General features: G+C 51.5%; 2 protein-coding genes across 6 annotated transcripts; both read left to right on the plus strand.

The window, feature by feature from the left end:
- The first annotated feature begins 120 nt into the window (after positions 1 to 120).
- Positions 121 to 13021, plus strand: Plppr2 (phospholipid phosphatase related 2). Of its 5 annotated transcripts, none has more exons than XM_040729741.1 (10): positions 121 to 1196; positions 2292 to 2461; positions 3243 to 3322; positions 4598 to 4786; positions 4909 to 5056; positions 8043 to 8314; positions 9109 to 9285; positions 11147 to 11269; positions 11561 to 11612; positions 11739 to 13021. In XM_040729741.1, exons 3-10 carry the CDS (start codon positions 3257 to 3259, stop codon positions 12080 to 12082), a joined length of 1371 nt encoding a protein of 456 aa, XP_040585675.1. In that variant the 5' UTR covers positions 121 to 1196; positions 2292 to 2461; positions 3243 to 3256; the 3' UTR covers positions 12083 to 13021. The 5 variants fall into 5 exon arrangements, with proteins under 5 accessions (XP_040585675.1, XP_040585674.1, XP_040585673.1 ...); XM_040729740.1 differs by having other exon boundaries at positions 121 to 1133; positions 2289 to 2461; XM_040729739.1 differs by having other exon boundaries at positions 121 to 1133.
- A 7288-nt stretch (positions 13022 to 20309) lies between these two features.
- Swsap1 (SWIM-type zinc finger 7 associated protein 1) lies at positions 20310 to 22390 on the plus strand. Its single transcript, XM_005078585.4, has 2 exons — positions 20310 to 20954; positions 21588 to 22390. Exons 1-2 carry the CDS (start codon positions 20712 to 20714, stop codon positions 22137 to 22139), a joined length of 795 nt encoding a protein of 264 aa, XP_005078642.2. The 5' UTR covers positions 20310 to 20711; the 3' UTR covers positions 22140 to 22390.
- The last annotated feature ends 1884 nt before the right edge of the window (positions 22391 to 24274 follow it).

The raw sequence follows: 24274 nt of genomic DNA on the forward strand, positions 1-24274 counted from the left end.
GGTTCAAGCATACCGGGTCCTCCCCATGCCACCCCCAGCTAACTCCTTGGTGTCTCAGAAGAGCAGAGACTAGAGCCCTTTTATGGATGTGTGGGTCTAGTTAGGACAGTGAGGGCATGTAATCCTGTGTTTGGAAGGTAGATGGATGTAGGCTTATCTATTCAAAGATATCACAGCGTGTATGAGACCAGCCTGGGCTAGAAGAGACTGTCTCAAAAACACAGAAGTGAGTCGGCCAAATAGCTCAATGGGTAAGGCACTTGCCACCAAGTCTGAAGACCTGAGTTTGATCCTAAGGACCCTCACAATGACAGGAGAGAACCTACTTATGCAAGTTGACCTCCAATCTCTAAATGCACACAAAACATGGCACACACCCCAATAAATAAATGTAATTTTAAAAGTTTTAAAAACACAAAATCAGGACAGCGCTTGCTTGGCATATAGGAAGCCTTGGGTTCCAACTATACAAGCCAGATGTGGTGGAACAGGCCTAACATTTCAGCACTCAAGGAGGATCCAAAGCTCAAGGCCAGCCTTGACCACAAAGAGAATTGGAAATCAGTTTGAGCTGCATGAGACCCTGTCACAAACAAACACAAAAATGGACCTCGTTATCCAAATACAGTCTTCTTTCGGGATCTAGATGCCCAAATGGGGAGAGGCGTGGCATAGGGTGCCCTTTGAAGAGGCTGAGCTCTTCTCTTCCCTCAGCCAATCCCACCCATCTCTATCTCCATTCTTTTCCCTTCCAATCTCTCTGCCTGCTTCATTGAGGTATGCAAATAAGCGTTCTATAGCTCCGCCCTACACAGTAGCAACTCCAGGTCCATATTGTTATGCAAATGAGGGAACCATTGTCCCGCCCATCTGGCTAACTAGGCGCTTTGGGCCCGCCCTGTTGGGTTATGCAAATAATATTCCGTTTCTCCGCCCCACTGGATTATGCAAATAAGACCCACTGTGGTCCCGCCCCTGCCTCGACTACGGAGTCTGCGCGGAGCTGCAAGCCCGGCTGTCAAGACTTCTCCATCTCCGCGTCCGCCTGCCTGACCAGTGGTCTCTCTGACTGTCCTGCGGTGCCGGGACCGTCTAGACGGAGCGGGGGCTCAGGCGGCGGCAGCCTAGACAGGGTGAGGGAGGAGCGTGGGCGCCTCTTCTTCCCGAGCCGGAGGCTGCCCGACCCGGGCACGCAGGTCCTGACCCGGAACGTGGGTCCTTCCGATATGTTCCCTGCGGGTCCATTTTGGGGGGAGGGTAACTGGGGGAGGGGAGGCGGAGATCTCGGGCTTTGGATGGGGTTGGGGGAGGGGAACCTGGCGAGGGGACCCCCAGGGGCCTCTGTAGCCAGGTCACACTGCTGCGAGGGTGGCTGTGTGTGAATGATGGTGTGTCTGCCCCGTGTTGGTGTGTGGTTGTGTAACTGGTTGTGTGGCTCTCTGACTGTGATGGATTCGGGTGTGTCCGCTGATTGTGTGTGTGTGTGTGTGTGTGTGTGTGAGAGAGAGAGAGAGAGAGAGAGAGAGAGAGAGAGAGAGAGGGAGGGAGGGAGGGAGGGAGGGAGGGAGGGAGGGAGGGAGGGAGAGAGAGAGACCAAGTGCACTAGGTTCCTTGGGGTGTCTGTGTGACTGCTTGTGTGTGTGTGTGTGTGTGTGTCTAGGTGCCTAGTTGTGTGATCTGGCTGTCATTTTGTGGTCCCTGTTATGTCCCTTCTGATGGTGTGCGTGGCTGTTTTGCAATCTGGCAGGTGTCTGATCTTATGTGCCTTTTGTATGTGTGTGACTGCAGGTCCATGTCCCATATCCCTGCCTGACCTGCCTGACCATGTGGCTGAGGTTGTGGATGTCAGGCACACTGTCTCTATGACTGGAGAGAGTGTTCATGTGTATGACTGCCACGAGTGCCTTGTGACTGGGGGTGTGACTCTGTGACCCATCTGTGACTCTCATTGTGTGGAGTGACTCTTACGTGTGTTGGCAACCTTGAGTCTGTGGTGGTGACTATCGTGGTAAGGGCTTGTAGGGGGCTGGGATGTCTCTCTGACTGTGGATTTGAGGGGGTATGTTCCATCCATGTGGGTGTCTATGACAGGCCATATGCAAACTCGTGTGTGTGTGTGTGTGTGTGTGTATGTGTGTGTGTGTGTGTGTGTGTGTGTGTGTGTTTAGGAGTACCGAGGACTTGTGTGACTGAGAAAACTGTGGGGTGACTGTTTCATGCTGGGCAAACCAGGTTTTCTCAATCTGGAACCTGTGGTGACCCTCACTCCAATATGTCACTCTGTGAAGCAGGCCTCAATGGAGCCCTGGACACATAGTGCCTACCCTCGCCTGCCTGGGCCTCAGTTTCCACATCCGTGCAATGGAGATGAGTGTCCTTGCCCTGCTAGCCTCCAGGAGTAGCTGTGAGTTGGTGGTGGCCGAGGTGGAAGCCTGCGGGAAGCCCTAGGGTGCTTTCACAGGTGAGAGCTGGTGTTACTGAGTTATAAGCTGGCTTGACTCTATACTGGAGCCTTGCGGGTTGAAGTTGAGTTATAAGCTGGCTTGACTCTATACTGGAGCCTTGCGGGTTGAAGTTGTATGTGGGGGTTGGTGAGAGGAGACTGGGGAGGCAGCTGGGCTTAGAGGATGGGGGGTGGAGGGAGAAGCAGCTGGGAGAGAGGGAGAGTCTGGCTATCAGCCCGTACCAGATACCATAGCCCATGGGGGTGGGGTGGGGGCCGGCATGTGGAGGCCATGGCGGAAGGGAATAGGAAAAAGACCCTAGTGGGAGTGAGAGGGCGGGAAGCATGGGATCTCCAGGGAAAAGACTGTGAAGTTCCCTAAAGTGTGTTAAAGAAAAGGGCTCCCTTCTCCAGAGCCAGAGGCGTCTCCACTGCAGACTGGTTAGGGGTCCCCCTAAAAGGTATGGGGTCTGCTTAGAATTCTATAGAAAGCTAAGAGAAGAGACAACTATAGGATCTTTTGGGTCACAGGAAAGAACCGACTCCTTCAGGCTGCCCTCTGACCCCCACACAAAGGAAGCGGCACATGTGTACACACACACAATCGTAACTGTAGCCTAAGAAACAGTCTTAGGTCTCTGGTAGAAGTTAAAAGCCTGGTGTTAGAAGAGGCAGGGATTCCAGTGGGCGGGGCGGGGCGGGGCGGGGGCGGGGCGGGAACCGGATTAAAGAGCATACTCAGAACTCCTGGAGGCCTCATGCACTCGTGGCCCCGGAGTTCCACTCCCTCCCCCCACAGGCCCAGCCTTCACCATGGCTGGAGGGAGACCTCACCTGAAGCGCAGTTTCTCCATCATCCCCTGCTTTGTCTTCGTGGAGGTGAGGACCTCAGAGCCACTCTGGGAAAGGGTACCCGATTCCTGTCCAGTCCCTTTATCCTTGCCCAGCTGTCTCCCAAATCCCTGACTCCAGTCCAGTCCAACCATCTCCCCCGCTGTGCCCTCTCACACCGGTACCCTGGGACTTTGGCTGTTCTCCCTTTCTCTTGAGATGCTGTGACAGGGTTGGGATCAGAAGCCTTTCTCCCTGGGATTTATCGCCATTCTGCCCTAATCCAGTCACACTTTAGCCTCAGCCTCAGTTTCTTCATCTCTCAAATGGGCATAATTAAAAGGGCATGGTGGCATATATGTGGCACATGCACCTCAACATTGGCAGGCTGAAGGAGAAGGATTTCAGGGAAGTCAAGGCCAGCCTGGGCTACATGGGATTCTGTCTCAAAAAATAAAAAAAATAAAAACAGAAAGAGAAAAGAAATTGCAAGGTGCAGTCACTGTATGCATACTTGTAATCCTAACATTCAGGAGGCAGAGGCAGGAGAATGCCTACAAATTCAAGGCTATTCCATAGATGTGAAGTTCCAGGCCAGCCAGATCTATGAAATGAGATCCCATCTCAAAGTAAGCAAGCTCAATGTGGTGGCACACCTTTAATCCCAGCACTCAGGAGGCAGAGGCAGATGGATCTCTGTGAGTTCCAGTCCAACCTGGCCCACAGAGTGAGTTCCAGGACACCAGAGCTACATAGTAAGACCCTGCCTGAAAACAACAACAACAAAAGTTTATGATTTCCATGCCAGCTTGAGATACATAATGAGACCATCTAGAAAATAGTAAGTAAATTAAAAATGGGTTGAGGATGTAGCTCAGTTGGTAGAGACTTGCCTTGCCTACACAGAGCCCTGGGCTCCATCCCCAACCCTGGATAAATAAGGTGTACTGGCCCACCAGTATATACAACTATAACCCCATTACTAGGGAGGTGGAAGATAGTGAGTTCTAAGCCATCCTAGATTACATGAGACCTTGCCTCAAAAAACAAAACAAACAAACAAAACAACAACAACAAACCCACAAGACAAAACAAAAATGCACCAGAAAAAAGAAAATGGAATCATAGCTACAGTTGTTGGGAAGGTAAAAATATATTACTTCCCTCCTCCCCTTCTCCCTCCTCCCCTCTTCCCTCCTCCCCTCCTCCCTCCTCCCTCCCCTCCTCCCCTCCTCTCCTTTTGTCTCTATTTCCCTCTGTCTCTCTCCATGGCCTCATGTCTGACCTCCTGCTTTGCCTCTCTCTGGCCCTGACCGGCTGCAGTCTGTGTTGCTGGGCATTGTGATCCTGCTGGCATACCGCCTGGAGTTCACGGACACCTTCCCTGTGCACACCCAGGGCTTCTTCTGCTATGACAGCACTTATGCCAAGCCGTACCCCGGGCCTGAGGCTGCCAGCCGAGCACCTCCGGCCCTCATCTATGCCCTGGTCACTGCTGGGCCCACCTTCACGGTGAGATGGTGTGGGTCACCCAGGGTGGATGGATGCCAGGAAGTGGAAACTCCCGGAAGGCAGGAAGGACAGGTGGGGGCTGGGGACTCCCTGGTCTTGAAGGCCAGGAGACCCCATCTCAGTCTCGTCCACAGATCCTCCTGGGGGAGCTGGCACGTGCCTTCTTCCCTGCGCCACCCTCTGCCAGCCCTGTCAGTGGGGAGAGCACCATTGTGTCCGGGGCCTGCTGCCGCTTCAGCCCCCCTCTTCGGAGGCTAGTCCGTTTCCTGGGTGAGAGATGCAGCCTGGGGTTAGTCCAATGGCCTTGGGGAGGGAGGTGATTTCAGGAACAAAGGGACAATCTCACCTGATGGCTCAGTGGGTACAGGCACTTGTCACCAAGCTTGACTGATTATCCAGACCCACGTGGTCAAAGGAGAGAAGCGATTCCTGAGTTGTCCTCTGACTCAAGATGTGGCACACACATGCATGCACACACATGCAAACTCATACATAAATGCAGGTGTTCACACAGACACACATACAAGCATGCACACATAAATAGATTCATTCACATAAACACACACACACATACATGCATGTACCCACACATAGATACAGGCATACATATATAGACATACATTATACATAGACACAGACATGCACGCACATACACATAGGTACATGAATGCACACACACATACATGCATACACATACATGAATAAAAATCATATATATATGTATATATGTTTAAAATTGAGGCAGGGTTTCTTTGTGCAGCCCTGACTGTCCTGGAACTTACTTTGTAGGCCAGGTTGACCTCAAATTCATAGAGATCTGTCTGCCTTTGCCTCCTGAGTGCTGGCATTAAAGGTGTGTGCCACCACCACCCTGCTTATTTTTTTATAACTTACTATTTTATATATATATATATGTGTTTTGCCTGCATATATGTCTGTGTGAGGGTGTTGGATTCCCTGGAACTGGAGTTGCAGACAGTTGGGAGCTGCTATGTTGGGGCTAGGAATGGAACCCCGTCCTCTGGAAGAGCAGCCTGTGCTCTTAATTACTAAACCATCTCTCCAGCTCAAGAAAATCTTTTAGGAGCCAGGGGTGGCACACATTTGTTGTCCCAGAGACGGTAAGATGGGAGATGGAGACAAGCGGAGCCCTGGAAGCTTTGGGTCACCCATTCTGGCCTATTTGGCAAAGTTTTAAGTCTGTGAAAATCTCTGTCTCCAAATGTGAAGGTGTCAGGGGATTGTCACCTGAACTGTCCTTTGACCCACACAACAAGCATATACACTTGCTCACATGAAGAATGCAAGCCTGTATGCTGGTCACAGTGAAACCCTAGGACTTGGGAGGCTATGCTAGGAAGATCTCAATTCTGGGAGCTATCCTGGGTTACAAAGTGAGTCACTGTCTTAAAAAAAAAAAAGCAAACTCGCTGTGGGTTGGCATATATTCCTATAATCTGAAATCTCAAAAGTTCTGGTCAGGGTCTGGGGAGATGGCTCGGTGGTTGACAGTGCTTGTTGCTCTTGCAGAGGACCAGGGTTGGTCCCAGCACCCACATCAGGCAGCCCACAGCTGCCTGTGACTCTAGTTCCAGGGGATATGACACTCTCTGGCCTCCACGGGTACCTGCATCCATGTGGTACACATACACTCATGAAGGCACACATACATACACAAAAATAAAAGTAATAAATAAAAAGTTCAGGCTAGACTGACAGTTCCCAGCCAGCCTGGTCTATATATCAAGCTTAAGACCAGTCAGGGTTACAGAGCTAGACTCTGCCTGGGGTGCGAAGGGGGAAGGGGGGCATGCTGGTCAGAGGATTCATGGGTAAAAGCTCTTTCTGTCTGCTGCCAAGCCTGACAACTTGGGTTCAATCCCTAGGACCTATATACTAGAAGGACAGACATATATATATATGTCTGTCACAAGCTGTCCTCTGACCTCCATGCACAAAAGCATACAAAAAAACCAATGTAGGTAGCATTTAAAAAAGTTGTGTTTTGGTTTTTCGAGATAGGGTTTCTCTGTACTACTTTGGAGGTTGTTCTGGAACTCGCTCTGTAGACCAGGCTGGCCTCGAACTCAGAGATCTGACTGCCTCTGCCTCTGCCTCCCGAGTGCTGGGATTAAAGGCGTGTGCCACCACCTCCCAGCTAACATTTAAATTTTTAAAGGATTTATTTATTTATTTATTTATTTATTTTTGCCTGCATGGATGTCTATGAGGGTGTTAGACCCCTGGAACTGGATTTACAGGCAGTTGTGAGCAGCCATGTGGGTGCTGGGAACTGAACCTGAGTCCTCTGGAAGAGCAGCCAGTGCTCTTAACCACTGAGCCATCTCTCCAACCCCCCCCATGTAATTCTTTTTTTTTTTTTTTTTGAGACAGGGTTTCTCTGTGGCTTTGGAGGCTGTCCTGGAACTCACTTGGTAGTCCAGGCTGGTCTCGAACTCACAGAGATCCGCCTGCCTCTGCCTCCCGAGTGCTGGGATTAAAGGCGTGCGCCACCAACGCCCGGCCCCCCCCATGTAATTCTTAACAAATATAAGAGGAAGAGAAGAGAAAAGAGAGGAGGAATCCCAGAAACTTAAATGGGGTCTTCCTAGGAGATCGCAAACTCCTGATGCCATGGTGTTGAGGAGTCCCCGGATGGTTGTGATGGAGTCAGGGAGGGCTTGCCCTTGAGACACAGTTTATCTCTTAGGGACAGACTACAGATAGACACTACAGTGAGGGACCCATGGTGGCACCAAAGGTTAAGGGACTTCAGTCCTGTTATCATAGGGTCCCAGATTGACTTCAGTGGCCATCCTAAGAATAGCAAGACAATTGAGAGCATGGATCGCCAGAGGGCAAAGGATCTTGCTGCCAAACGTGAGTTCCAGAACCTATGTGGTAGGAGAACCAAATGCCTCAGGCTGTCCTCTGACCTCCACACACAGCATAACTGTCTACACAAGTAGAGAAAACCCGAATAAGTAAATGTGAAAAAGAAAAAGAAAAGAAAAAGAAATCTCTTATTTTTTTTCAAGAGATGATTACTGTGTGTAGCCCTGGAACTCACTTTGTAGACCAGGCCTGTCTCGAACTCAAGAGATCCACCTGTCTCTGCCTCTGGAGTGCTGGGGTCAAAGGTGGGCGCCACCACTGCCTGGCCTAAAAATTAATTTTAGACCTAGACGAGGGGCTTAGTGGAACTGTGTGTGTCACCCATTTTAAGGGACATGACCTCTTTTCTCCCCATCGCCAGGAGTGTACTCTTTTGGCCTATTCACCACGACCATCTTTGCAAATGCGGGACAGGTGGTGACCGGCAACCCCACGCCTCATTTCCTGTCTGTCTGTCGCCCCAACTACACGGCCCTGGGCTGCCCACCTCCGTCTCCTGACCGGCCAGGGCCTGACCGCTTCGTCACGGACCAGAGCGCCTGTGCAGGCAGCCCCAGCCTGGTGGCTGCTGCACGCCGCGCCTTCCCCTGCAAGGACGCGGCCCTGTGCGCCTACGCGGTCACCTACACTGCGGTGAGGCCCTGGGGGAGATGCCAGGGCTCTGGAAATTGGACGGGAGCTTGCTGGGAGGGGAGGAGCTCTGGGAAGAGGCCACGCCCACTCAACTGGGGTCTTCATGAGGCCACACCCCCTCGTAGTGCATCCCAGCTCTCACTACTGTCCAGTTGTCCTGGACTCTGCCTTTTGGGACTCTGCCCCTTGGAGTTGCTAAGAGGCTGCAGGCCGGGGATGGTGGCTAGGAACCTAAATTTATGGGCTTTGACTCCGCCTCCTGGAGTCCTCGCCCCTCCCCTTTGTTGCTTTGGTGATGCCCCTAATTCTGTCGGTTGCCTTTCTCTATTCCCACGTTCTGTTGCTTTGACTTCTTTCCTTTTTCTGACCTCGGGAATGACTGATATTCCTTCCTGACCACTTCTGTGGCCCACGAGGCTCCAAGGTTACCTCTGGAGCTCCCAGACCCGCCCCTTAGGCCCTGATTCTACTCCTTGGTTCTGTGCGCATGCTTTAATGCAGTGAGCTTCTTTCCCTATCACAGGGAAGCCTGTTCCGTAGACCCTCACCTGTCCTTTTCGGCGCTCTGGCCACACCACCTGCATGCAGAACCCCTGCGACCCGTGGAGTCCCTCCCCTGCCATCTCAATCCCGGGAACCCGGCTCTCCATTCTTGTGTGGTCACATCTCCACCCCTATGGAGCCCCGCTTGGGATCCACTGCCCCATTCCTGGAGGCCCCTGGCCTCCCTCAAGCCTCCATTACTCTGACCCGAAAGGCGTGGGTTCATCCTCTGACCAGTTCGGGTCCCACAGATGTACGTGACCCTAGTGTTCCGCGTGAAGGGCTCCCGCCTGGTAAAGCCTTCTCTCTGCCTGGCCCTGCTGTGCCCCGCCTTCCTGGTGGGCGTGGTCCGCGTGGCAGAGTATCGCAATCACTGGTCGGACGTGCTGGCTGGCTTTCTGACCGGGGCGGCCATCGCCACCTTTCTGGTGAGTTTCCCTCCCACCCGTCTCTATATGGAAGACTTCACATTAGGCCCTTGACCCAAGAGACAGAATTGCTCAGAGATGCTAAAGGGTTTATAGATTCTGCTTGACCTGGGGAGGGCAGTTACCCTTTACTTTCACACTGACTGCTTGCTTGTTCTCATCTGTGAAATGGGTTGACAGGGTCATGCTGTGTGGTAAGCAAAATTTAAGGGATGCCACAACACTCTGCAACGGAAATAAATACTATTTTACGGGGGAAACATGGCTCAGTTGGTAAAGTGCTTGTCTTGCAAACATACGGATTTGAGATCAGATCTCTGGCTCCCATGTAAAATCCAGAAGTGGTGTGTTTGCCATCCAGCGCCAGGCGGGCAGAGGCAGGAGGATTCTTGGGGCTCACTGGCCAGCCTGTCTAGCCTAATCTGGGAGCTCCAGGCCTTGAGAGGCTCTGTCTCAAGAAGCAAGGTGGCCCAGCACTCGGGAGGCAGAGGCAGGCGGACCTCTGTGAGTTCGAGGCCAGCCTGGTCTACAGAGTGAGTTCCAGGACAGCCTGCAAAACAATACAGAGAAACCCTGTCTCGAAAAACCAAAAATTTTGGCCAGACATGGTGTCTCATCCCTCTAACCCCAGCACTTGGGTGGCAAAAGCAGACACGTTTCTTGAGTTTGAGGCAGGCTTAGTCTGCATTGTGAGTTCCAGGCCCAGCCAGGGCTAGTTAGTAAACTAATGAAACCTCTTTTTTTCTTTTATTTTTTAGAGAGGGTCTTACTATGCAACCCTGGCTGGCTTGGAATGCACCTTGTAGACCAGCTGGCCTTGAACTCACAGAGATCTGACTATCTCTGCCACCCAAGTGCTGGGACTAAAGTAGGCCACCACTCCCAGCAGGACTTTTTTTTAGACAGGCTCTCATGTGACTATCTAGCCAAACATAACCTTGTACTTCTGATCCTCCTGCCTCATCTTCCTAGTGCTGGGATTCCAGACATGCCCACTAATGGCCTGCTTTTTTGCGGTGTTGGGGTGAAACCCATGCATCCGAGGCAAGCATTATACGGAGTGAGCCAGCCCTTCCTCGGACATTTGGGGAAAGGCTAGTGAGAAGAAAGCTCATTGGGTAAAGGCAATTGTGTAATTGCCTTGGCGTAAATTCCATCCTGGGTCTCACCGGGTGAAAAGACCTAACTAACTCCTGAAAGTTTTCCTTTGGCCTTCCATGAATGCAGTGTGTTGTAAGTAATCCCCACAAAGTGAGTAGTTATAGTAAAAGTGATAGTATTTTTGAAACATTGAAATATCTATATTCAGGGATACAAAGATGTCTCAGAATGTAAGAGCACTGGCCCTTTTGCAGAGTACCTGGGTTCAGTTCCCAGCACCCACAACCATCTGTAACTCCAGTTCTATGGAATCCAATGCCCTCTTCTGAGTTCCATGGACACCAAGCATGCAGGTGTATGTCTATAGAGGCAAAACACTCATAGACAGAATGTAAAAATAAATCACAAAAATTAAAAAAACAATATTCATGCCAAATAATTGCAATATACCAAATATCAAGCATGTAAAAGCAGCCAGGTATGGTAGTTCACTCCTGGTGCCAGCGCTTGGGAGGAGATGCAGGTGGATCTCTGTTGAGCTCACGTCCAGCTGGGTCTACACAGAGTTCTAAGACAGCCATAGAGAGATCCTTTCTGAAAAAAAAAATCAACCAATGAGGAAAAAGAAAAATAGTAAAGAAAGATTTTATGCGTTTGGAAATCCTAGCCTCAGTTTCTATTGGAAAAATGGAGAGGGTATTCTCATAATTCTTGTGTTGTTGGGCTCAGGCCTCAACACACTCCTATCTCTCTGGCATAGGTCACCTGTGTTGTACACAATTTCCAGAGTCGCCCCCCCTCTGGTCGAAGGCTCTCCCCCTGGGAGGACCTGAGCCAGGCCCCCACTATGGACAGCCCCCTCGAAAAGTTAAGTGTGGCCCAGGTAAGGGGGCCCGGGAGCTGCTCCGGGCTGGTGGTGGGTGGAGCAGGCAGGCCCAGGGAGGTAGGAGATCAGGCGGCGAGGGCCCTTGTCTGGGGGAGAGGGGGGCCATCCAACTCTGGGTGTGAAGTCCTAGGAAGAAAGCCCGCCTTTCACTCCCAAAGTTACATAGTTCGTTCGGAGGTCTCTGATGCGTTTTCCATGGGGCGTCTGGTTGATGAACCCTTTTTGACTGTGAGTTGCGGGGTCCTGGGATCCTCTAGCCCCTTCCCTCTTCTTTTTTTTTTAACTCAGGAAGCCGAGACCTGCAGGCCGCATTCGACACCGGCACGGCTCACCCCATCCAGTAAGCGTTAGGACGTGGGGGGAGGAGCGGGCTCTCCCGGCTGTGCTCGGTCTCGCCTGGGCTTCTGTGCAGTGCACTCACTCCTCCAGTCTCGCTAACCTCTTCGTCTCCGAATGTCATCTCTAGAGCCGCAGAACTGTGCCCGCCGTGGCCACCTGATTCCCAGCTGTGTGTCCTCCAGGACCCCAGCGATGTGCTCCTCGCCCCGTGTGCCCCGCCCTCGCCTGAGGTCTGAGCCAACGCCCCTGCCGCTGCCTCTGCCCCTGCCCGCACCGACTCCCAGCCAGGGTCCCTCGCCTTCCTCCCCTGGACCCGGGGGTCCCGGTGGGGGAGGGGGTCGCGGCCGGAAGCTGCTGCTGCCCACGCCCCTGCTACGGGACCTGTACACCCTCAGTGGACTCCATCCCTCCCCCTTCCACCGCGACAACTTCAGCCCTTATCTGTTTGCCAGCCGCGACCACCTGCTGTGAGACCCACACCTAAAATTTACCCAGTGTCCCCTGTTTCTTCCCTGCCACGCGTGCGTGTGCCACGTGAGTGCTAAAGGACCCTGCCCTCCAAAACAGCCAGGCTCGGCGTCAGAAGGTGGCTGGAAGAACACTTCTGGGGGCGGGAAGGATCTCCTGGCTGCTCTTTTTTTGGCCTTCTTAAACATCCGGGTAGGCAAAAATAAGCAGGTGGGCCCGTGTCCCTAAGACTGCCCTTTTAACGGCTGATGCTTGACCCAACTGGTCATTGTCACGCCAGTGAGAGCTCCTAGTTCTCAGAATTTAATCTAAAAGTTTACTCCAGCCGATGGGAACCTCTCACTTCTTAGATTCCTCAAGCAAGAGGGCAATTCCGGCCAGTGTTCAGTGTCTAAACCGCCAATAGGAGCCCTTGGCTTTCAGAATTGCTGAGAGTGGGTGGGAATGATTCCAGTCAATGGGGGACCGCCCGTGTCAAAGCCAAGTCAAAGCCAAGAAGGGCTATCCAGACTCTCCCTAGAATCACGGAGTCCAGCTGGAGGGTGGGGGCAGGCTCCCCCATGGCAGGGTCCTGCAGCACCCCATCTTTCTAGCTCCTCCCCCCAGGTGCACCATCTCATACCCTCCAGCTCCCGACTTAAGTAGGGCTTGCCCCAGCTCGCAGGTTTTGGAGTTCCGGGTGCTGTCTCCCCTTGGCTGTGCCCAGGGCACCCCCAACCCTTCTATTACTTATTAGGGCTGTGGAAAAATATCTTCTTGGGACCCACCCTTCTTCACACTGCCCCCTTTGCCTCAGCCTCATGCAGATTGCCATCTTGGGGGGCATGGGTGAAGCAGAAGGGGGTTCCCCTACCCGAATAGCCAAAGGCAGTGGGCAGATGAGACACTGATCCCCTTCCCTGCCCCCTCCTCATCTTTAATAAAGACCTGTTTGTAACAGAAGTTTGGCCTGTTGCCTGCCTCCCCCGAGTACGGGGAGGTGGGGGAGACAGTAACACTGGATCTCGATGGCTGTGAAGCTCTCACAGTGTATCTAAGGACAAATGTGGAGAGACGTGTGGCCATGGGGCCAGGGACATGGGTCACAGTCCTGGGTCAAGGCTAGGAGCGTGGGGCAGAGTGCTTGCCTAGCTGGTGCCCACCCCCAGCCCATCACAGATAGACACTGGGGAGGTGCAGGCAGGGAATCTGGAGTTCAAGGTCATCTTTGGCTACACAGCAAGTTGGAGGTCAGTTTGGGTTACCTGAGACCCTGTCACACACATCCCAAAAGCCTCAAATCTGAAACCCTATGGATTCCAAACTCTAGGCTCAAGGATTTAAGTAAGGGCTTGAGATTTCTGGGTGTCATTGTGCAGCCCATGACCAACCTCCCTCAGCTTCCAAAGAGCTGGGATTGCACGTGTACCCCAATACCTGGACTTTAGATCTCTGGGATGTTAGCTATTGATATTTGATCAATAGAAAACTCAAGTCAGGGAAGTCGATGTGAGCATTGTGGTGTGAGAACCAGTGAGATAGCTCAGGAGTGGAAACACTTTTCTTGTAGCCTGACAACCTGAGTTCCATCCCTAGACCCCACGGTGGGAGGAGAGACACACTGTGGAGAGCTTCCCACGCACCGTGGCACATCTTCTCTGTGCCTCTCTCTCAAATAACAATAACAACTGTTATATTATTATAATTTGCAAAAGAGAACCTGGAGATATGACTGAGTGAAGTTCTGTTTCCATCACTCTTTTAGTGTGGCTCAAAATGGGTCTGATGCTGCCTTCTGCCTCTGAGAGCACCCACACTCACATGGTGCGTGTGTGTGTGTGTGTGTGTGTGTGTGTGTGACAGTAAGAGCCATGTGAACATCTAGAGCATGTGTGTGGATGTGTGGCAGTAAGAGTCACGTGAACATCTGGAGAGTGTGTGTGTGGATGTGTGACAGTAAGAGCCATGCGAACATCTGGAGAGTGTGTGTCTGGATGTGTGGCAGTAAGTCATGTGAACATCTGGAGAGTGTGGATGTGTGACAATAAGTCACGTGAACATCGGGAGTGTGTGTGGATGTGTGGCAGTAAGTCACATGAACATCTGGAGTGTGTGTGGATGTGTGGCAGTAAGAGTCACGTGAACATCTGGAGAGTGTGTGTGTGTGGATGTGTGGCAGTAAGAGCCATGTGAACATCTGGAGTGTGTGTGGATGTGTGACAATAAGTCACGTGAACATCTGGAGAGTGTGTGTGTATGTGTGACAGTAAGTCATGTGAACATCGGGAGAGTGTGTGTGTGGATGTGTGATAGTAAGTCACGTGAACATCTGGAGAGTGTGTGTGTGGATGTGTGACAGAAAGTCATGTGAACATCTGGAGAGTGTGTGGATGTGTGGCAGTAAGTCATGTGAACATCTGGAGTGTGTGGATGTGTGACAGTAAGTCACGTGAACATCTGGAGTGTGTGTGGATGTGTGGCAGTAAGTCACATGAACATCTGGAGTGTGTGTGTGGATGTGTGGCAGTAAGAGTCACGTGAACATCTGGAGAGTGTGTGGATGTGTGGCAGTAAGTCACATGAACATCTGGAGTGTGTGTGGATGTGTGACAGGAAGTCACGTGAACATCGGGAGAGTGTGTGTGTGTGGATGTGTGACAGTAAGTCATGTGAACATCTGGAGTGTGTGTGTGGATGTGTGACAGTAAGTCATGTGAACATCGGGAGAGTGTGTGGATGTGTGGCAGTAAGTCATGTGAACATCTGGAGAGTGTGGATGTGTGGCAGTAAGAGTCAGGTGAACATCTGGAGTGTGTGTGTGTGCATGTGTGACAGTAAGTCATGTGAACATCTGGAGAGTGTGTGTGGATGTGTGGCAGTAATAATCCCAGGTAACTGGACCGACAGCCTCCAAAACAATACAGAGAAACCCGTAACCAGAAAAAGAATAATAATAATAATCCCAGGTAAACAAGACAGCAAATACAAATGTCCTAGCCTATGCCTGACATCTCCAGTAAAAAACAAACAAACAACAAAACAAAACAAGGATGCCTGTGTGGCTGGGACTCAGGGACTCAGTGAATGAATAGCAAACAGAAGGAGGAGACAGTCTAGGAGGCAGAGGGGCTGCACCAGGAGATCAGCCATGATAAGGCTCACTTAATCGTAGAGCCTCTATCTTGACTGACTAGGGCTGCTTGCAAAACTCGCAGACATCATCTGTGGGACCTGCGGCCTTGAAACTCCCTGGCCTGTCAGGGAGGGAGCCGTTTCAGGACCGCGGACAGCGCCCGACTGACCTTGTCCTTGGTGCTGGCTTGGAGGGAGGACAATGAAAGGCCTTAAAGGAGGGAACGGGCTGGCCTCTGAGGAGGGTGGCCGCATTCTCTTATTCAGACATACATCACGAATGGATAACTTCAGGTAGAAGCTATAGATTAAGCTTTTCCAAAGCTATCCAGGGCTGGAAATTAAGCTCAGTGGTAGATCACTTGCCTAGTGTGAGAGGCTGTGTTCCATCCCCAGTGTATAAAAATCTTTGTGGCCAGGCATGATGATATGTGCTGCTAACCCACATGCCTAGGAGATGAAAGCAGTAAGATTCGAAACTCAACGTGGTTTTCAGCAATACAGCGAGTTGGGGTCCAGCCTGGGCTGCCTGAGACAAGAAGACAAAGCTGGGCAGGTGGCATGGCTCAGCAGCTACAGGTGTTTGGTTTTCGCAAAACCTGTTAACCCGAGTTTCATCTCCAGAACCTAGGTAAAGGTGGAACTAGAGAAGCAGATAGATAAGGTTGTTCCCTGACCTCCACATGCTTGCCATGGGATTGCGCCCCAATTATGTGTGCACATGGGCACACGCTCGCGCATGCCCACACAGACACACACACACACACACACACACACACACACACACAGATGATGATGATGATGATGAAAAGTTTTAAAAGCAATGGAGAGGCTGCTTTTCCAGAAGTAATGGATTTGATCCCCAGCACCTATATAGCAGCTCACAACCATCTGCAAGTCCATTTTGGGGATTTGATGCCCTCTTCTGGCTTTTTGGGGCACCAGGCACACACATTGATTGCATACATGTAGGCAAAACTCCACACACACACACACACACACACACACACACACACACACACACACACTTATTTGTTTATTCCAGACAGGGATTCTTTGTGCAGCCTTGGCTGTCCTAGAACTTGCTCTATAGACCAGGTGGCCTTGAACTCACAGAGATCCTCCTGCCTCTGCCTCCCGAGTGCTGGGATTAAAGGTGTGCGCCACCACCGGGCTACACTTAAATTTTTAAGAGAAATAAATCTTTTAAAGAATGAAGGGGGTGGACTAGGTTTGGACACCTGCTCAAGCAAAGCCTCTCCAGGCAGGTGATGTTCAGCCAGAGACAAGCTAATGAAACGAGTGGGGTAGACAGAGAAGCCTGTCACCACGCATGAGAATGTGGGTTCAAACCTCGCGGCTCCCACACTGGAAGGAGCGCACTGACGTCCACTCCCACAGGTCATCCTCTGTTCCCACTTGTGCACCACGGCAGCACCCGCAGCCACACTTAGGCACACACAAAAATGAGTAAATAAAGATGCTGGCGATGTGGCCGGGCGTTGGTGGCGCATGCCTTTAATCCCAGCACTCGGGAGGCAGAGGCAGGCGGATCTCTGTGATTTTGAGGCCAACCTGGTCTACAAAGTGAGTTCCAGGACAGCTTCCAAGATAATACAGAGAAATCCTGTCTCGGAAAAAAAAAAAGACAGCTGTGAGCTTCTCTGTGGGTACTGGAATGAAACCTGGGTTCTCTGCAAAAGCAGCAATTGCTTTTGATCCCTGAGCCATCGCCAGCATTTTTGTTTGTTTGTTTGTTTTTCGAGACAGGGTTTCTCTGTGGCTTTGGAGGCTGTCCTGGAACTCACTTTGTAGACCAGGCTGGCCTCGAACTCACAGAGATCCACCTGCCTCTGCCTCCCGAGTGCTGGGATTGAAGGCGTGCGCCACCAACGCCCGGTTGCTCACAACTGTCTTAATTCCACTTCCAGGGAATCAAACTCTTTTGACTTCTGCAGGTACCAGGCATACATGCATGCACAGACATACATGCAGGAAAAACAGCCATATACATGAAATATAGATGAACAAATCTTTAAAAAAGAAGAATTTAAGGACCTGGGGAGCTGTCCCCTCAGAAATGAAGAATGCTTGTTGCTCTTCCAGAGGACCCAGGTTTGATTTCCAGCACTCGCATGGTGGCTCACAGCCATCTGTAACTCCAATTCTAGGGGATCTGATGCCCCTTTTTTGGCTTGCATGAACACTAAACATATGTGCTGTACAAACATGCATGCAGACCACACGCACGCGCACACACACACACACACACACGCATGCGCACACGCACACACACCCCAAGTGGCAGCCGGGCCTAGTGCTGCAGCCCATAACCCCAGTACTTAAGGTACTGAGACAGAAGGCTCATGAGTTCAAGGCTTGCTTCAGTAAGTTCAAGACCAGCCTAGGCAATGTAAGAAGTTGAGTGTCTCGCCAGGCGTTGGTGGCACACGCCTTTAATCCCAGCACTCAGGAGGCAGAGGCAGGCGGATCACTGTGAGTTCAAGGCCAGCCTGGTTTCAGGACAGCCAGGGCTATTACAGAGAAACTTTGCCTCAAAAAAATAAAAATAAAAGATAAATACAATAGAATGTGAGGGAAGACTGGAGACGTAGCTCAGTAATTAACAGCGAATACTGGTCTTGCAGAGGAGCTGGGTGTAGTTCTCAGAACTCACATGGTAGCCCCAGTCCCTGGGGTTCTGGTACCCTCTTCTGACTTCTGAGGGCACCACACTCATATGGTATGCATAATAAATGCAGGCAAACACTTATAGGCATAAAAAATAAATAAATAAAACATTTTAAGTGAGGGGGAAAAAAGAGGGCCAGGTCTGTATGTAGATCAGGGTTAAAATGGTTACTTAGCCTTAGCAGGTGTGGGGCTCTATGTTCAATCCCCAGTGCTGAAGGCAAGAAAGGAAGAAAAAAAGACGAAACCAACCAAACAAGCAAAAACAGAGCTAGAGAGAGCTCTTTGAAACAACTCTTCCGGGCAAGGAGCAAGAAGGGCCTGTGCTCCGCGTGCTCCTGTGACCTGGGGCTGTGCCCTTTATGCTTTCTAGTGTTGGGCTGTGACTCTGGGATGGGGGTGGGAGGCTGAAGCAGCATACTTTACAGAGCAGCGTTAACAGTGTGCCAAGGACGTGTGCATGTTTGTGTACAGAATGCCAATCACATCGCCACCTCAGTGTGTTCGCGTGTGTGTGCACGCGTGTGCGCGCGCTCGTGTAAGAATACAGTATGAAAATGGGGATACTGTATGGGATTCTTTATGTGACAGTTGAGCTGTGAGTGTGTATTTGGGGGCGGGTAATGAAAGTCTGAAAAGGAAATATATGCAAAGTGCCATGGTGTGTGTGGGTGTGTGTGTGCGCGCGTGCAGGGTGTAGGGGTGCCCAGCTGTGTGTGTGGGTGTACTGGGGGATGTTGTGGAGCTGTTTTCTGTCCCCAGAAGGAAAGAGTAAACCCAGGAAATCACAGTTCTGCCCTGTTCCTGGGTTTCCAGGCAACCATACCACTTTGAAGTTACTAGGAGACAAGGTTTCCAGGGAAACACAGGCTTGAGTGACAGTTCTAGAGGCAAGTCTGGGTGAAGAGACTGGCTGAGCAATGGGATCTTGGTTCTCATTAATTCTTTCTTCCTTCATTCGGTGATTTAACAAGAATTGCAGTTCTCTCAGGGCCAGAGAGATGGTTCCGTGGTTAAGAGCACTGACTGTTCTTCCAGGAGCCGGGTTCAATTCCCAGCACCCATGTGGCATCTAACAACTTTCTGTAACTCCAAGATCTGACGCCCTCACACAGACATGCATGCAGGCAAACACCAATGCACAGAAAATGAAAATGAATGAACGAATTGCAATTCTACAGTGTGGTCAGCAGACTCTCATGAAGAAGCATCCATGGCCCTCGTTTCTTAGCATAACTTGTCCTCTCCAGTGTCTCTCTCTCTCAATAGGTGCGATGTTCTCTCTCCCATCAACACAAGCATTAAGAAGGTCCCAGGCCAGCCGGGCGTTGGTGGCGCATGCCTTTAATCCCAGCACTTGGGAGGCGGATCTCTGTGAGTTCGAGGCCAGCCTGGTCTACAAGAGCTAGTTCCAGGACAGCCTCCAAAGCCACAGAGAAACCCTGTCTCGAAAAAACAAAAAACAAAAAAAAAAACAAAAACAAACAAACAAACAAACAAAAGAAGGTCCCAGGCCAAGGAGAAAGTCGGAAACGCACCTTTAAGAGCCCGCATAGAGGGAGCCTGGGAGACAGCCCGGTTCGCAAAATGCTGACAGTGCAGGCTTGAGCACCATGCAAACAGACACAGCATCAGTAGCATGGCGGGGCTATGATGAGCTGGGGGGGTGGAGACAGGCGGATCCCCAGGAGCTCTCGGGCCAGCCCGTCGGACCTACACAGCAGTGAGCAACACACACTGACTGCCTCAAATGAGATGGAAGGCAAGGACTGACCTCCACACGCTCGCGGTGACACAGCCTGACTGCACACACCCACACACACAAAGATTTCTAAAAATTAAAACAGAAATCAGGGCCAGTGAGATGGGTGAGGGTTTTCCCCACTAATCCTGAAGATCTTTCATCCTGGGAACCCACACAGGAGGAAAGACCTGCATCTCATCCTGCAAGTTGTCCTCTGAACACGCGCGCCGTGTCATGGGAGTACAAACACACACACCATTGAGGGCTAGTGACGAGGCAGCGTGTAGAGTGCTTGCTTAACACAAAACCCTGGGCTTGATCCCCAGCCCCGCATTAACTCGGCAATGGAGCAGAAGTCATCCTCAGAGTTCCAGGAAGTGTAAATCTGAGTCCCAACTCTGTAGCCCATATACGCATATTCCCATATCCCAACATGCAGAGACAAGTGAACAGCTGTCCCTTTCCATCTGTGAACTGTCCTTCGGCGATATTAGTGAATATTCACACCAACACATTGCAGCGATCACAAGGAATCATAATACTCGTTTTGCTGGTGGGCAAGCTGAGGTTAGGTTTTTATTATTATTTATTTTAAGACAGGTGCTCATGTCGCCCAGGCTGGCCGAAAACTTCAATATGTAGCTGAGGGTGACGTACATTGTTTTTAATATTTATTTTGCGTGCGTGTGTGTATGCGCACACGGGTGTCTAGGTGAGCCTCGTGCCCGCGGAGGCCAGAGGGCGTCGGATCCCCCGGAACGGGCGTTAAGGTGGTGGGAACCGAACCCAAGTCTTTGGGAAGAGCAGCCGGTGCTCCTAACGGCTGAGCCATCCTCTCCGGCTCCGACCTAGAGGCTGGGCGTCTCTGGGGAGCGCGTTCGTACCCTCGACCTTGCTTTTAACCTGACCACGCGGCTTCCGGCAGCAGACTCCTTCAAGCACCACTTCCCTCCTCGTTCCGTGTTTTGCCCAAGGACCACAGCTCCAGAGACCCAGAGGCAAGCTGTGAACGACAGCCAATGAGGCATCGGCGTGGGCGGGCCCGGGATGAGAACGCATCTCTGATTGGTCAGCGGTACTCGGCAAATGGCGGAGGCGCTGAGGCGGGTGCTGAATGAAGGCCGCGCTGCAGGGCCCGGGGGGGATGGAGCTGCCGGGCCGCCATTGCTGCTGCTAGGCGCCCCGCGCTCCGCGCAGACGTCGCTGCTGTTTGCGGCCGCCCTTGAGGCAGCAGGGGAAGGCCGCGGGCCTGTCCTCTTCCTGACACGAAGGCCGCTTCAGAGCCTGCCGCTCAACACCCCCGCCGCGCGGAACCCCTGGCGGCTCCAGGTAACGGAGTCACCCAATGGCAAGAGAGGTTGTGCATGAGTGACAGGTGGGCAGGCCAATGGCACGTCACAAGGTCTGCGTGGAAGAGGTGGGCGGGGTAGCCACGTGGGGCGGAGCAGTGGGGTTAGTTACGATCGATTGAAGGAGCATCCTGTGATCGGTCGGCGTTAGCGAGCGTGGGCGCCAAGCAGGTGGAGTCAGGGTAGAACCTGGGGCTACAGTTGAGTTGGTTTCCCTTGGGAACGCGCGCTTTCTTTCCCAACAACAACCACTTAGCTAACCCGCGAGAAGCCCTGGGCTCCATTCCTGTGAGCAGGCGTGGGAATGCACGCCTGTGACTCAGCTCTCAGGAGCTTTCAGTAGTGTCAAGCCATCCGGCTACATAACGAGCGTTTTCAGTCACCCTGGGTTACATGAGACCCTGTATCAAAAGAAAAGGAAAAAGAAAAGACTATTTCCTTAAATAAACTTGGGCAGTGATACACGCTGGAATGGGGCAGGTGACAAGGAACGACAAAGGATATCTGAGTTGGTGTTTCATCTTTACATATGGGGCTCGAGAGCCGCAACATGGCAGCCGTGGTCGGGAGTCTTGACCTCCTTTGTTAAATCTTGCCTTTTCCTGTCTTCTAGAAGGTTCGATTCCAGTACCCATCCTCAGTTCCAGAGCTCCTCCAACTGCTGGCCTCTGCCCATGAGGCCCCCGGGCCTGCCCCGTCCCTTCTACTGCTGGACGGCCTGGAAGAATATCTAGCCGAGGACTCCGAGGTCCAGGACGTCGCCTACTTAGCTGCATTGCTTTTGGATACTGCTGCCCACTTCAGCCACCGCCTTGGAGCCAATGGCAGCTGCGGGCTTGTGGTGGCCCTGGAGACCCAAAAAGGAGCAGACGGTGATGTCCCACATCTGACAACGCTTCGACGGTATTTCCCTGCACAGTGCTGGCTGCAGCCAGATGCCCTGGGCTTGGGACAGCACCACTGCCTTCGAGCCAGCCTGGAGTCGGGCAAGCTGAGCCCCAGGATGGAGTGGTCAGTGACCTTCTTACCCAACGGAGAGATGAAGGTCATCCCGTGGCCTACCCAGGCTTCTAAGCCCGGCCCAGAGAAGAAGTGTTCAAGTGCCGAGAGCCAGTCATTAACTCTGGAATGTGACAACCTCTCTGGCTCAGTTTCCATTGGATAGAATACTTCCTTCGGGGGCAGCTGCAGATTCACAGACCTGGAAAATGTAGCCTTGTTGGGGCCGGCAAGATGGCTCAGTAGGTTGGGGGCCTTGCCAGCAAGCGTGATCACCTGGCTTTGATCCCCGGCATCCATATGGTAGAAAACTAGAACTGACTCCTACAAGTTGTCTTCTGACCCCCACATTTGGGTAGAGGCACACACGTGCCCTCCACACTAGTAGTAATAAAATAAAACCTTTAAATAAATGAATACAGTCATCTGAGGCTTCCTTTGCCCACTTGCCATTGTTAGAGATTCAGCCACGTCTCCTAGTTCATTTCTTTTTACTTGTTGCATTCTTTCCCCACAGGATCACGTGTAGCTCAGGTTAGTGAACTCCTGACCCTCCAGGCTTCCGTACGGCCCCTCCTGCACACTCTATGGGTGGCATGCGAGTTACCTCTGTGTCTTGGCTTGTGTACTGTTAGGGAGTCTATCACGCACACACGTGACCGTGCACCTGTGCTTAGGCCGAACAGTCGGAAGTGGAATCACTGGACAGAGCGTTCACATGTTCAGCTTTCTCAGGACATACATTTCTAAAGCCACTAACTGAGTTTGAGCATGGTGCTCTGCAAAATTTCAAGCCCAGCTTTGGGATGCAGAGATAGGAGGTCACAGTGCAAGGTTGTCCTTGGCTACTTAGGGTAAGGTTGGAAGCCACTCTGGCCTACACTAGACCCTGTCTGGAAAGAACAGAATGGGCCAGGCCTTTAATCCTAGCATGGGCAGGCAGATCTGTCTGTGTTTAAGGTCAGCCTGGTCTATACAGAATGTCCCAGGTCAACCAGGGCTGCATAGTGAGACCCTGTCTCAAAGGCAAACACTGGGAGCTGGAGAGAGGGCGCAGTGGTTAAGAAGTATCTCATAGAACCTGGGTTCAGTTCCCGCATCCACGTCAGACACAACCATTTGTAATTACAGCTCCAGGGGATCTGACGCTCTCTTTTGGTCTCCTTGGGCACCAGACATGAAGTGGTGAACATACATACATAGAAGCAGAACACTCATAACATGAAATAAAAGTACATAAATCTTTTAAAAAATCCATCTTGGAGGTAAGCCCAAGACCAGGGTATTATAAAGTCATCCTGCAATGGGAGCTCCTTAAGCTCAGGAAGCGAACAACTCAAAGGTGTCAGGAAGTCCCTGAAACTCAGATGAGCTGAGCTGCTCGGAAAGGATGCTCTCCAACCTGTGAGCTGTCTGCAGGCTGTGCAGTGAGCTCCAGGTTCCCAGCTTTGGTGAGATGTCACCCACGCTGGGGTGGGCTTTGGTGCTGCGGCCGTCTGAGCAGTTTCCACTTCTGTAAGTAACCCCTCACCCATAATCCTGCACATAACCCCAGATTGGTTCATCAAATGGGACTTTGGTGCCACTCATTCTTTGGTCTGTCGTAGAATTTCTACTCAGAGTGAGTGGATGTTACTTCATGTCCCCAGAAGCAGTGTCACAAAGCATCGGATAAGGCACTAAGTTTCAGGTGGGTGTGTTGGCACTAGTCCAACGTACTCTGACTGTTGTGTCCCAACTTTCATTGCCAGATCCAAACTTTCAGTCTTAGCTCAATGACTTCAGCTGTGTTTTCCCATAGTTTAGGTTCATGAAAGATGGGAATTGAGGGTGTTTACTGAGGCCCTGGCCGAGGGCAGAGTCCTGCCTACCGTGTATGAAGCTTGAGTTCAATCCCCAGCACCACATTAGCTCAGTGTGGCAGAACAAGCCTGGAGTCCCAGCACTTGGGAGGTAGAGGCAGAAGCATCATGAGTTCAAGGTCACCTTCAACTACCATGTGTCAAATAACTAAAATATGGACTAGCACGAGAACGCAGAGTAAAGACATTTCCCATGCAAGCCTAAGGACATGAGTTTCACATCGCTGAACTCATGCGAGAAACAAACAAAAAAGCCTGGCTGTGGTGTGTGGTCTGATCCAGAATCCAAAGGCAAGATGTACAGAGATCAGAGAAACAACCAGAAGCATAGACAGCTGGCCTTGGACACAAAGTATGGCAGGAGCAAAGCTCTCTGTCGTACATGAGTTGAGGCTACATGCACCCACATATATGTACACACACAAGTAAGACAAAGTCA

The sequence above is a fragment of the Mesocricetus auratus genome, unplaced genomic scaffold, assembly GCF_017639785.1.
Source record: "Mesocricetus auratus isolate SY011 unplaced genomic scaffold, BCM_Maur_2.0 Super-Scaffold_100022, whole genome shotgun sequence".
Classification (NCBI taxonomy): domain Eukaryota; kingdom Metazoa; phylum Chordata; class Mammalia; order Rodentia; family Cricetidae; genus Mesocricetus; species Mesocricetus auratus.

Coding starts and splice junctions, on each gene's coding strand:
- Plppr2 (XM_040729741.1), top strand. CDS start 3,257: ATGGCTGGAGGGAGACCTCACCTGAAGCGCAGTTTCTCCATCATCCCC. Junction 5,057..8,042: donor GAGGCTAGTCCGTTTCCTGG/GTGAGAGATGCA, acceptor CCCCATCGCCAG/GAGTGTACTCTTTTGGCCTA. Junction 9,286..11,146: donor CGGCCATCGCCACCTTTCTG/GTGAGTTTCCCT, acceptor TCTCTGGCATAG/GTCACCTGTGTTGTACACAA.
- Swsap1 (XM_005078585.4), top strand. CDS start 20,712: ATGGCGGAGGCGCTGAGGCGGGTGCTGAATGAAGGCCGCGCTGCAGGG. Junction 20,955..21,587: donor GGAACCCCTGGCGGCTCCAG/GTAACGGAGTCA, acceptor CCTGTCTTCTAG/AAGGTTCGATTCCAGTACCC.